The sequence below is a fragment of the Gavialis gangeticus genome, unplaced genomic scaffold (assembly GCF_001723915.1).
Source record: "Gavialis gangeticus isolate Ggan-Ray unplaced genomic scaffold, GavGan_comp1, whole genome shotgun sequence".
Taxonomy (NCBI): domain Eukaryota; kingdom Metazoa; phylum Chordata; order Crocodylia; family Gavialidae; genus Gavialis; species Gavialis gangeticus.
The window spans coordinates 8,060,396-8,071,053 of NW_017729029.1; the positions used below are offsets into that span (position 1 = coordinate 8,060,396).

The 10,658-nt window shown below is 49.9% G+C and overlaps 1 protein-coding gene across 1 annotated transcript in view; it reads left to right on the top strand.

Moving 5' to 3' along the window:
* Window positions 1–2,165: 2,165 nt before the first annotated feature.
* Window positions 2,166–10,658, top strand: part of LOC109300508 (protein eva-1 homolog C-like) — a 53,098-nt gene continuing 44,605 nt past the window's right edge. The window contains exon 1 of the mRNA XM_019521169.1: window positions 2,166–2,359. Coding sequence (XP_019376714.1) covers window positions 2,251–2,359 — 109 coding nt within the window. The 5' untranslated portion in view covers window positions 2,166–2,250. The remainder of the gene's footprint in view (window positions 2,360–10,658) is intronic.

A 10,658-nucleotide genomic window follows, 5' to 3' on the forward strand; every position in this document is an offset into this window, starting at 1 on the left:
TCTTGTAAATAAACTGACAGGCTGTGATGTAGATAATTACATGGTCAGGTGGGTGTCAAATTGGCTTAGGGGTCACACCCAGAGAGTGGTGGTAGACAGGTCAATAGTGACCTGGAAAGATGTGGGCAGTGGAGCCCCCCCAAGTCTCAGTCCTTGGACTAGTGCTATTCAATGTCTTCATCTGTGACTTGGACAAAGGCGTGGGACCCTGTCAAAGTTTGCAGATGATACCAAATTATGGGGCAAAGTTAATACACCAGAGGGTAGGGAACAGATCCAGATGGATCTGCACAGGTTGGAAAAATGTGCAGAACAAAATAGGACGTAGTTCAACAAAGACAAGTGCAAAGTGCTGCACCTGGGAAAAAAGAACCACCAACACACTTACAGGCTGGGGGATGACCGTCTCAGCAGCACAGCAGCGGAAAGGGATCTTGGAGTCATAGCTGACTCCAAGATGAATGAGTCGTCAGTGTGATGAAGTGATCAACAAGGCTAACTGCACTTTATCGTGCATTAACAGATGTATGATGAAAAGGTCTCAGACTCAATGACCTACTGAGGTCTCTTCCAACCCTAACACCTATGAATCTATGAATCACAGCACCTCACAAGAGGCGAGAGACTCCATACCAGCTATAAATTGAGTGCCCAGAGGCAGAAGACAGGGAGTATAGACTGAAGCATGTGGGTCACAGAGCTGGCAAGGCAGTCTAGGGTTCCAGGCTGGCATCTTGAATAAGAAGTCAGTAGTCAGGAACCAGGATGAAGTTAAGAAGTCAACAGGCAGGACTCAGGAAACTAGGAACCAACAAGCAGGGCCTGGGCAACTAGGAACAAGCAAGTAGGAACTAAATCTGGGGAACTCAAAACAAGAAGTCATTCTATTAAGTAGCCTTGTGAGTGCTAAAACAGCTGCTACTTATCAACAGGCAGTCATGGACATGCAGGCAGCTGGGGTCACCTGGGGGCAATTTAGCCTACGTGCTGTCCCAGCTCCTGACTTCTGCCCTGAAAATCCATTAATGTATCCACTTTTGTACCATACCATCATCTGACCCGTAAGGCTGTCACAAAAAGGCAGCACAGAGGAGGACCCAAATACTTTTGTATTAACACTTTTTCAAAGACTTGAGCAAGGTGGACTAGTGTCACACTGTGCCATAGACCTCTTGTGCTCCTAATGGGGAGGATAGAGTTTGGCCCCATGTTTCTGAAATATACTGGGTCTTTATTAAGAGAAGTGGTGACAGGGATGCTGCAACCACAACCAGCATTCCAGCTGTGCACCCACAGACTGACTTCCTGGTGCCTTCCCGCCAAGCTGTGCTCCCCCTTCAAGTTACACATACTTAACATTTACCAGACAAAGTCTCTGGTACCAATGTATTCCCACCCCAACTCTAATACTATTCATTTTCAAGCTCATTTTCATAATCACTTGCATTGCCGTTGCCTCTGCCTGGCACTAGTGCCTTGTCTTTCTGTCACTGACCTCAGACCCTGCCAGATGGGTCTATATAGACTACTGGGTGAGAGAATCCTTCACCTCTTGATGCATCCAAGTTCCACAGCTGAAGGAAGAGACAGTGTTGTAACCCTTTCCATTTCTAAACCCATCATTTTGCAGATTTTCTCCCAATTATTTACATGTCTTGATTACCCTGAAAGAGCTAATCAAATGCCCAGGATAAATTGCTGATTTCTCAGACATGGGAGTGCTGGCAAAGCATCTGTGACTATAATTCTGTTGGAAAATCAAGGACACCAACCACACAGCTTTCCTCCTCCTGCTGAGAATCTAACCACCTTCTCCTAGTAAATGATTGTGTAGGGGCCATTTGTGGGCACTTGTGCATTTGATGAAGGGTGGATGTTTTGCTGTTTTCTGTGGCAAATGTCTCATTAGTGGCAGGCAGTTCCCTGGCAGTGTTCCATTCAGTATAAAATGGTGAATGACCGGACATTTGCTGAGATGGAGGTTGTGATTATTTAATCTTTTTTAGTCATGGTTTAAAATGGCTTTGCATCTTTATAAGAAAATACAGGCTCAAAATCTTGCAAAAACTCGCAACACGCACACACACACATACACCGCCTCCCCCTTCTAGTAGTTCCAGCAGTGCAAAGAACCAACCCATTGTTAATGGACAATAGGAGCCTCTGAGGTATAGCGCCAGCAGCAACCCACCCAGACGGGAGTCACAGTGGCTCTGGGACCCAGGCAAGAGGAAAACTGAGACCGGCTACATGATGGCTGTGTCTCGGCTGCTTGTTGGGGCTCAGATCTCAGGTCTGGGAGCACTGCTGGGTTTCCTTTGCTTCTCAACCATGCTGAATGCAGCCCCAGAGTTTTCAGGTGAGTTTGTGAGATCAGCCAGTGTGTTCTGTTGATTGGAGGTGGGGGTTGGTGCTTAAGTTGTAGACCTGCTGTTGCTGGGACTTCTTAGCTAACAGTGAATGAGGATGGAGTTGGGTGGGGTTGGGAAGATAACTTCCTTTAATTGTACACCCAATTTATCAGATTTCTCAGACCCATCCAGGGAGGGATTTGTGACAATGCAAAGGGAGCTAACTCAGGATTGTGCTCCTTTGCAAGCTGGTGGAGGCAAGGGCTGTGTTTGCTTTTGATGGAGTAGGGAATAAGTGATGTACAAACAAATGCAATCCTATTTTAGTCCAAGCAGCCTGTTATTCTCCAGCAGGGTTATTTCTAGTCTGTCACAAAATAGACACTGCCCTTATTTTGTATGAGTATCCTAGGAAGAGGGGGCCTGAACCGAAACTCTGATGGACTAGGATTAGGAACTGGAAACTTTGGTACAGAACATGAACTCTTGTTTATTTGATGTGATAATCCATGCATCTTTAGCTTCTGGTGACTTTTCCTGCACTTTCCTCCAAAGAGGTATGTAGTGTCATGCACCACTGAGTGAGCTGCAAGGTACTGAAGAACCTGCAGAAGTCATATGCATTTTAGAACCTATTTTGCTCAGTATTTCACTTCTGCATTAAAGGAGGAAGCTAGCTGACACAGATGCTGCTCACAACTAGGAAAGGCATCTTTGGTTATGAGAAGAGAGGCCCGTTTCTTCATTTTGCAGGAGTCCACTTGAATGTTGAAATCTAAACACTTCTATATTTGGGGGCAAAAGACTGATCTGGATTCTAATCCCTGCATCTGAACCAACTGTCCTGCACTGAAGATATTCCTTAGGTAATGCTTTTACCTGCTTTAAGGTCCCTGGAGCCTGCTGGAGTAGTGTAAGGAAGCCTTTGAGCAGTTGAATAACTGGCCCTAAATTATTGAGCCCAGCTAAGCACACATCCACTGGGCATGATCCAAATTGTAATTGTTTCAGTCTCTGGTATCATCCAAATCTAATGGACTCAAAATAAAATTTAAGTGAAACCCAGCTGTTTCCTGTTTTGGGTGTAAGCTAAAACCAGATGAGCTTGGTATATTTTTGAGCTTCACAACAAACTGCTTAACACTCTGAGACTGAATAAGCCGCATGCCCACCTTTTCCTAAATGTGCCCATGCTAAAGAAGTGCTGGTGCATATCAAGACATTACAAGGCATAACAGATGGGGCAGCAGTAAGATAAAAGGAAATGATTTAATCTAGGGGCTATGACTTCATAATCACAAGATCAGGGACTGAGTCACCAAAACCTCAATATGCAAATAATTCCCTGCAGCCTCTGTTACTATTGTTTGCATTAAAACAAACATAACAGTGAGAAGTGTTTTAAGTGCTAACACTCTTAGAATAGTGCTCTCCAATCTCCAGCATCTGGGTAAGAAGAGATGGCACCAAGCTTGTTTTGTGCAGTCTGCCAGGGTACTGTGAGGAACCTCATCAGCTTTAAAAAGACTCCAGCTTTCATTTTAAAATAAAAGCTTCTAGTGATAATGGCTGAAAGTCAAATCATTGCAATATTAGGCAACAATAGGTGCTGTTGACAAAGAAAAACTGGGTCCATAGGTAGTTTTCATTATTGCCATTTAAAAATCATTAGTCAAGCACCTGGATGGACATCATGAGATTGGATTAAGAATGAAGTACCATATTTCACAGTGTACAGGTCAGCACAGTGTAGAAGTTGACCCATTTTTTTGATCCAAAAAGTTAGGAGTTTCATAGAACTGATGTATAAATTGATCTAATTTTTTAGATCAAAAATATGATGAGCCCTCACTATAGACCGGACACCTGGGGGAGTGAATATGTGACACAGTGTCGCTTGCAGGGGCTGGGGCCGGGCTCGGTGCTTGGCTGGCACAGCCCAGGCAGTGCTGCTTGCAGGGGCTGGGGCTGGGCTCAGCACCCAGCTGAGTGGCACCTCCATGGTGATGGCAAGGCCCACAGGCAGGGTCTGCGGGAGGGATTGGGGGTTAGGCAGCATCCACAAGGGAATTGGGGGAGTAGGCAGGGTTTGTGGCGGGGTGGGGGGGGCCGGGGGGGGTTGGTGGGGTCCGGGGGGATTTGGTGGGATCAGGGGGGCTTATGTAGCCTGTGGGATGGCTTATGGAGGACCAGGTGCTCTTTTTTGCCCCGCCGCCCTGCCCGGTGAATCTACCTCATAACCCTCCCACTTCTTTCCCGACTGGGACTTACTTCCTCAACTCCTGGCATCAGCAAACACTGATAAAACTAGCGCCAGGAGCAGCTTATGGGACGTGGGGCTTGTGGGGGGAGAGGAAGGCGGGCTGGCTGGTCTGCAGAGGGGAAGGAGTGAGGGGTCAGAGAGCTAAAAACAGCTTGGTGCCAGACAGGCAGGTAGGAAAAGCACAGCACTGGGGCTGGGACCAGTGGCTAGGCTTTCCCAGCCCTGGGGCTGCACTGAGAACTGTACAGAAGTTTGGGAAAGTTAGATCAGTCTAAAAATGGCCAAACCAGTCTAAATTAGATTACCTCCTGGGTAGGGGTAACTTAGATTGGACATTTTTAGATCAGTCTAACCTTCCTGGGATTTCTGTACATTTCACACTTAGATGCATCTAACTAGGGATCTAAGTGTAAGGTCCACATTGGGACGAACTACATTAGATTGGGTGGCCATTTTTAATGAGATCTAACTTCCCTCTAACCTCCGCAAATGTCTGTACACATATGAGTAGAGGAGAATACAACAGCCACTGCCACCACCTACTGTCCCATGCTGCCGCCGCCGCTCCGCATCCGGACCCGTGCCAACTCCCCCCCCATCCTGCTGCTGCATCTGGCTTCCCGGCCCAGCCCTGCACCACTCCACATCCGGCCTCGAACCACCTCTCCCCTCCCCCCCACTCCATGTCCGGCCCCGCACCCAGAGGTGGATTAACGTGCACCGGGGCCCTGGGCAAACACAAAATTGAAGACCCCTACCCCTGCGGGAGCTGGGCTGCAGGGGGAGGGATGTAGGGCCCCTTCCCCTCCTGGTGCTGGCAGGAAGGATGGGTGTGGGGGAGGCACATGCCCACCTCTTCTCCTTGCTCCCTGCTCCCTCTGTCTCGCTATGGCCAAACACACAGCCAAAGACATACACACACAGGCATGCATACAGACAAGCACACACTACTCTTACTCTCTGCACATGGACACAGACACAAACACACTGTCCCTCCTGCCATGAACACATGCACACATGCATGCACATATGCAAACACACACAGACAGACACATGCATGCACACACACAGATGGACATGCACTCTACTCACTATCTGCACATGGACACAGACACAAACACACTGTCCCTCCTGCCATGAACACATGCACACATGCATGCACACACATGCACATATGCAAACACACACAGACACAGGCATGTACACACACAGATGGACATGCACTCTGCTCACTATCTGCACATGGACACAGACACAAACACACTCTCCCTGCCATGAACACGGACACATGCATGCACAGACATGCACTGACACATACATGCACACACAAACATATGTATGCACACAGATGGGCACACACTGTATTCACTCACTCTCTGCATATGGACACAGACACAAACACACTTTCCCTCCTGCTATGAACAGACACATGCACGCACGCACATGCATGCATGCATGCACACAGACACATGCATGCACACACACAGACGGGTATGCACTTTCACTCACTCTGCACATGGACACAGACACAAACACACTCTCCGTCTCATGAACATGTGCACACATGCGCATGCACATGCACAAGGAAACACCCATGCAGATGGGTATGCACACTACTCACTCTCTGCACATGGACAGACACAAACACACTCTCCCTCCTACCATGATAAGAGACATGCACGCATGCATGCACACAGTAAGGGAGAAAAAGAATTGGGGGGAGGGGTGCAGAGCCTGCACACACCCCCAGGCAGAAAAGTCTGCAGGGGGAGGGGGGCTGGGACCAGAGCAGAGCCAGGCTTGGGATCGGGATCAGGGCCCGCTGGGCCCGTTTGGCCGTCCCTTCCCCCGTGCCCAGGGTTGTTGCTTGGCGCTGGAGACCCCCATGAAACCACTGCCCTCCAGACCTGCACCAGCCCAAACTGCCTCCCCATACAGCCCAGGGGGCCCCAGAGCCAGGGGCCAGGGCAGGGCCAGCCTTGGCTACACTGCCGAGTCAGAGCCCCCAGGACCCATGTGCCTGCCCCACCGGGCCCTGGGAAGAGTCCAGTGCAGCCCAGAGGCATAGCGCTGGGGAGCCAAGGGTTGTGGGGGGACACATCAGCCCAGTCTGTGCATGAGGCAAGGGCAGCTGCAGTGGTGGGCTGGGCTCTGTCTACTCCCTGCCTCCGCACCTCACTGCTGCTGCTTTGACAGCAGCGTGGAGCCGTGTGCCTTGCTGCCCAGCCTGTCCAGCGGGACGCACATGACACTGTGCCACTGTCAAAGGTGGGAGCAGGGTGCACAGGCAGGGAGCAGGCAGCCCCAGCCCCAGCTGCACCCACCCATACCCCATCCCCCCACCCCCCTGGGCTCCTCGGTGCCATGCCTCTGGAGGAGCCACCAGGCTACACCACTGGGCTCTTCCCAGGGACATCCCAGGGCAGGCTGGGTGCAGGGGCTTTGTTCCCTCCAGTGCAGCTGAGGTTGGCCCCCTCTGGTCCCCGGTTCTGCTCCCCCCACCACAAGTAGTGCGGGGAGACAGCCAGGACCGGTGTGGGGCTGGGTGGCAGTTGTTTTGCAGGGGCTGCCGGTGCCAGGCAACAGCCCCGGGTGCAGGGGAAGGGGCAGTTGCACGGGTGCAGTGGGCGCCGATCCCGGCTTGGCTCGGCTCAGCTCTCTCCCGATCCCTGCCTGCTCCCAGCTGCACTCCTTCCCTCCCCCCACAGATGTTCCCGCCTGGGGGGGCGGGGTGCAGGGGCGCGCGCACACATGCTCAGCTCCCCCAAGTTTTTTTCCTTTCTCTGCCTTTGGGAGCTGTGCCCTGCCCCATCCAGCTCCACTCCACCCCTCCCTGCCTGCTGCTTCCCCCTCCCTGCTGGCTGTTCTGGGGGGCAGCCCTGCTGCTCCGACAGCCAAGGCACGTTCCCCACTGCCGAACTTCCCCAGCAGCAGCTCAAACTTCAGCCTGTGCAGCCCAGGCCACCCACTCAAGATGCACCTGAGGCAGGGGCAGGAAGTGGAAACCAGAAGAGGGAGGGGGAGCCCAGAGACCCCGATACAGCCTGGCAGGATCCGGGAGACCTCTGACAGGCTGCATGCAGCCTGCAGGCCACCAGTTAGACAGCCCTGCCACATGGTATAGTCCCTGGTGTACATCTGAGGAACATGTAGATTACTGGGATCTTGGTACCTGTATTCTGCTGGTTACTGATATACAATGAATTAGTGCAGCTATGTACCTAGTGAAGAGGGGCTGGCATTGATTTATACTGAGTGGCTTTCATTTTAGCACTGTCCGCAGAAGGCCTAAGGACTGATCGGGCCTTGGAGAGTGAATGGGCTTTGAAGTGGGGCACCAGCAGTGGAAACTGGACCACTATGATCTGTGCCACATTTGTTCTGTGGATGAATGGTACCTGGCAGTTTTTGGAGCTCTCTGTCTGTCTCATTTTCAGGTTCAAGCCAGGCACCAGACTGAGAGTCAGGAGACTTGGGTTCTGTTCCTGGCTTTGGCACTGACTCCTTCTGTGGTTTGGGTCAAGTCAGTTAGGATGTGTCTGTGTTGCTCCTGTGGCACTCCCAGGGGGTGCCACTCTTGAGCAGGCTAGCCCACCTGCTCTTGCTCCACCAATGCTCATCTTTGTGATAAGGGTGTCCCCAGGAGATCTCTGTCTCTAGCGTGCTTGAGAGCACTACAGAAGCAGCACAGGCATATCTTAAATCTGTCTGTGCCTCAGCTTCCTCTCTGTGAAGTAGGGAAACTACATTTGCTTTCCCCTTCCTTTGCTCATCTCAGCTTTTTAGGTTTGTAGCCAGGGCTGGAACCCAACTCTGAGTGCGGCCTCTAGCCCCCGGCCTAATACACCTAATGATCAATGATACACTAGTCACAAGGTGATCTGGGAAACCTTTTTAAGAGCAGCGTTTTTGTCTGGAGCATGAGCGCGGATCTGTTGAGCCTGTCCTGCTCACCCAATGGGCATCGCACCCCAATAGCTCCCCACTTTGTGCTGGATGAACCAGTTTGGCTCATTCCAGTAACCAAATTCCAATCCAAGGAATGCCACTGTTTCTCCTGCTTGGGGCAGTAGGCCAGGCAGTGACCCTATTAAAGCAGTTTATCCACTGCCCTTTCATCCTCCTCCTTTCCTCATCTGTTTTCTCCTTTGTACGGACATTAAGATGAATGAAATACCAAGACCCTCCAGTGACAGATTTCAGATGTTTATTTGCCTTTCTCAGTAATGAAAAGAGAAGGAAAGAGAGGAAAATGTCATTGGCTGCTGAAATTTAACCCTCAGAGCCCTCCCTTTATCTTTCATTGCCATTAGCAGTTCACATGAGAACCTGATTCCAGACATCAAAGAGTTAATGTCATCTGTAGAGAAGAAGCCTGAAGACAAAAGAGGCCCATTGTATAGCAGAGCCTGGTACCAGGGTTTCTGGATAGATTCAGAGAGAAGGCAGGGGTTTGTGAGCTGGCACTCTGTGTGAGGTAGGCATAGCTGGCTGGCAGCTCTCCCCCCAGGCAGCCAGGGTTGGGGGAAGGAGGTTAGCTAGGAGTATCCAGGCCTGCCATGATGCAATCTGGGTCCTTTACCAGCTGTGAACTTAGTGCTTATTGGACCCACAAGGAAAGAAGAGTTGACTCCTGTACTCTGAGAGTTGTGCTAGGTCTCTAGAACGTCTGCTCTTCCTGAAAAAACTGTGGTGCTGCCAATTCATGGGATTAACAAGCCCTGGCATAGTCTGGGAGAATCAGCACTAGTACTTGTGCTGCATTGCTATAAATTGTATTTATGGAAGTGGGCAGTGCTGTAGCTACCTCAGGGAATAAAATCTCAGTATAGGGCTAAAACTTAGAAGGGACACCCTCCAGTGGGCTAACCAGGATAGCAGCCACACTGGTTTTGACATCCATAATTGCTGAAGGATTGTAAAAGATCTCACTGAGACAGTAGAGACCTGCTTTGTTCCAGGTTTAGGACAGTACTGCCAGGAGAGGAGTTGGGTAAAATGAGCTTTAAGAGAAGAGGAGAAACCACTGGGAACTCATGCTTCACAGGCTTCATAAGGTTTTAGCAAGTTATGGCTTGGACTAGTGCTGGAGGGTCGGGAACCTTTTCTCAGGAAGCATCATAGAGGGAGGAAAATCCCAAATTAATTGTTCTTTTAAGCAATTGGATTGTTAGGGTAGGCAATTCAGCCAAATATCTAGCCTTTAACTTGGCATAATGAGTTCTGAGTAAGGGAAAGGGAGTCAGTCATGGTAGGGGCCCGTGTATTCCCTAATTCTTTAGTTGTGGAGTTTATATCATGGTCCTCTTGAAACAGAAAAAAAGAGGCATACACACAATGGAAGCTTGGGACAGTCCTCGTTACAACAGCAGTCCACACATGTAGGGAGAAGATTAGGAAAGCTAAGGTGGCGACTGAATTTAAGTTAGCAACAGGAATCAAGGATAATAAGAAGTCCTTCTTTTGGACATTTTACATTTTTCTTTTACATTTACAGTAACCAAGAAGGGGGTGCAAGTCCATCCCTTCCTTCCTCCTTCCCTCCCTCCATCCCTGTGCATGGCTGTAGTGTAAATTGTATTGTAAATTGTATTGTGATTTCTCAATAGAATTGATTGCAATTCAATTTATAAAAAATAAAATAAAGATGAGGAAGAAATAATTATGATTTGTACTTGCTCCTGCTTGATTTCATGGACCTGGGAGGCAGGGGGGCTGGGAAGTGAGTGCCGTTGCTTCCCCAAGTGGACACAAACACATATTTAGATTGGGTGGACTCCCCCTCACAGGCACCTCTCAATAATATGTCTGGGGATAGCCATCTCATGCAAAATGTCTGGGTAATCAGACACATGAGTGTGGCTATGCATCCAGAGACAGAGTACCTCTGGAAGGAAATGTCCAAACAAGGCCAGATACCCCCTCCAGCTTCTGTTCAGCTCCTGCTCCTTTTCTGGAGATGCAAACCCAACTCCAACTATTTCCTCAGCAAACTTCTCTCTGCACACCTGAAATGACCAGGCTCTATCCAGGGTGGGGGGCAG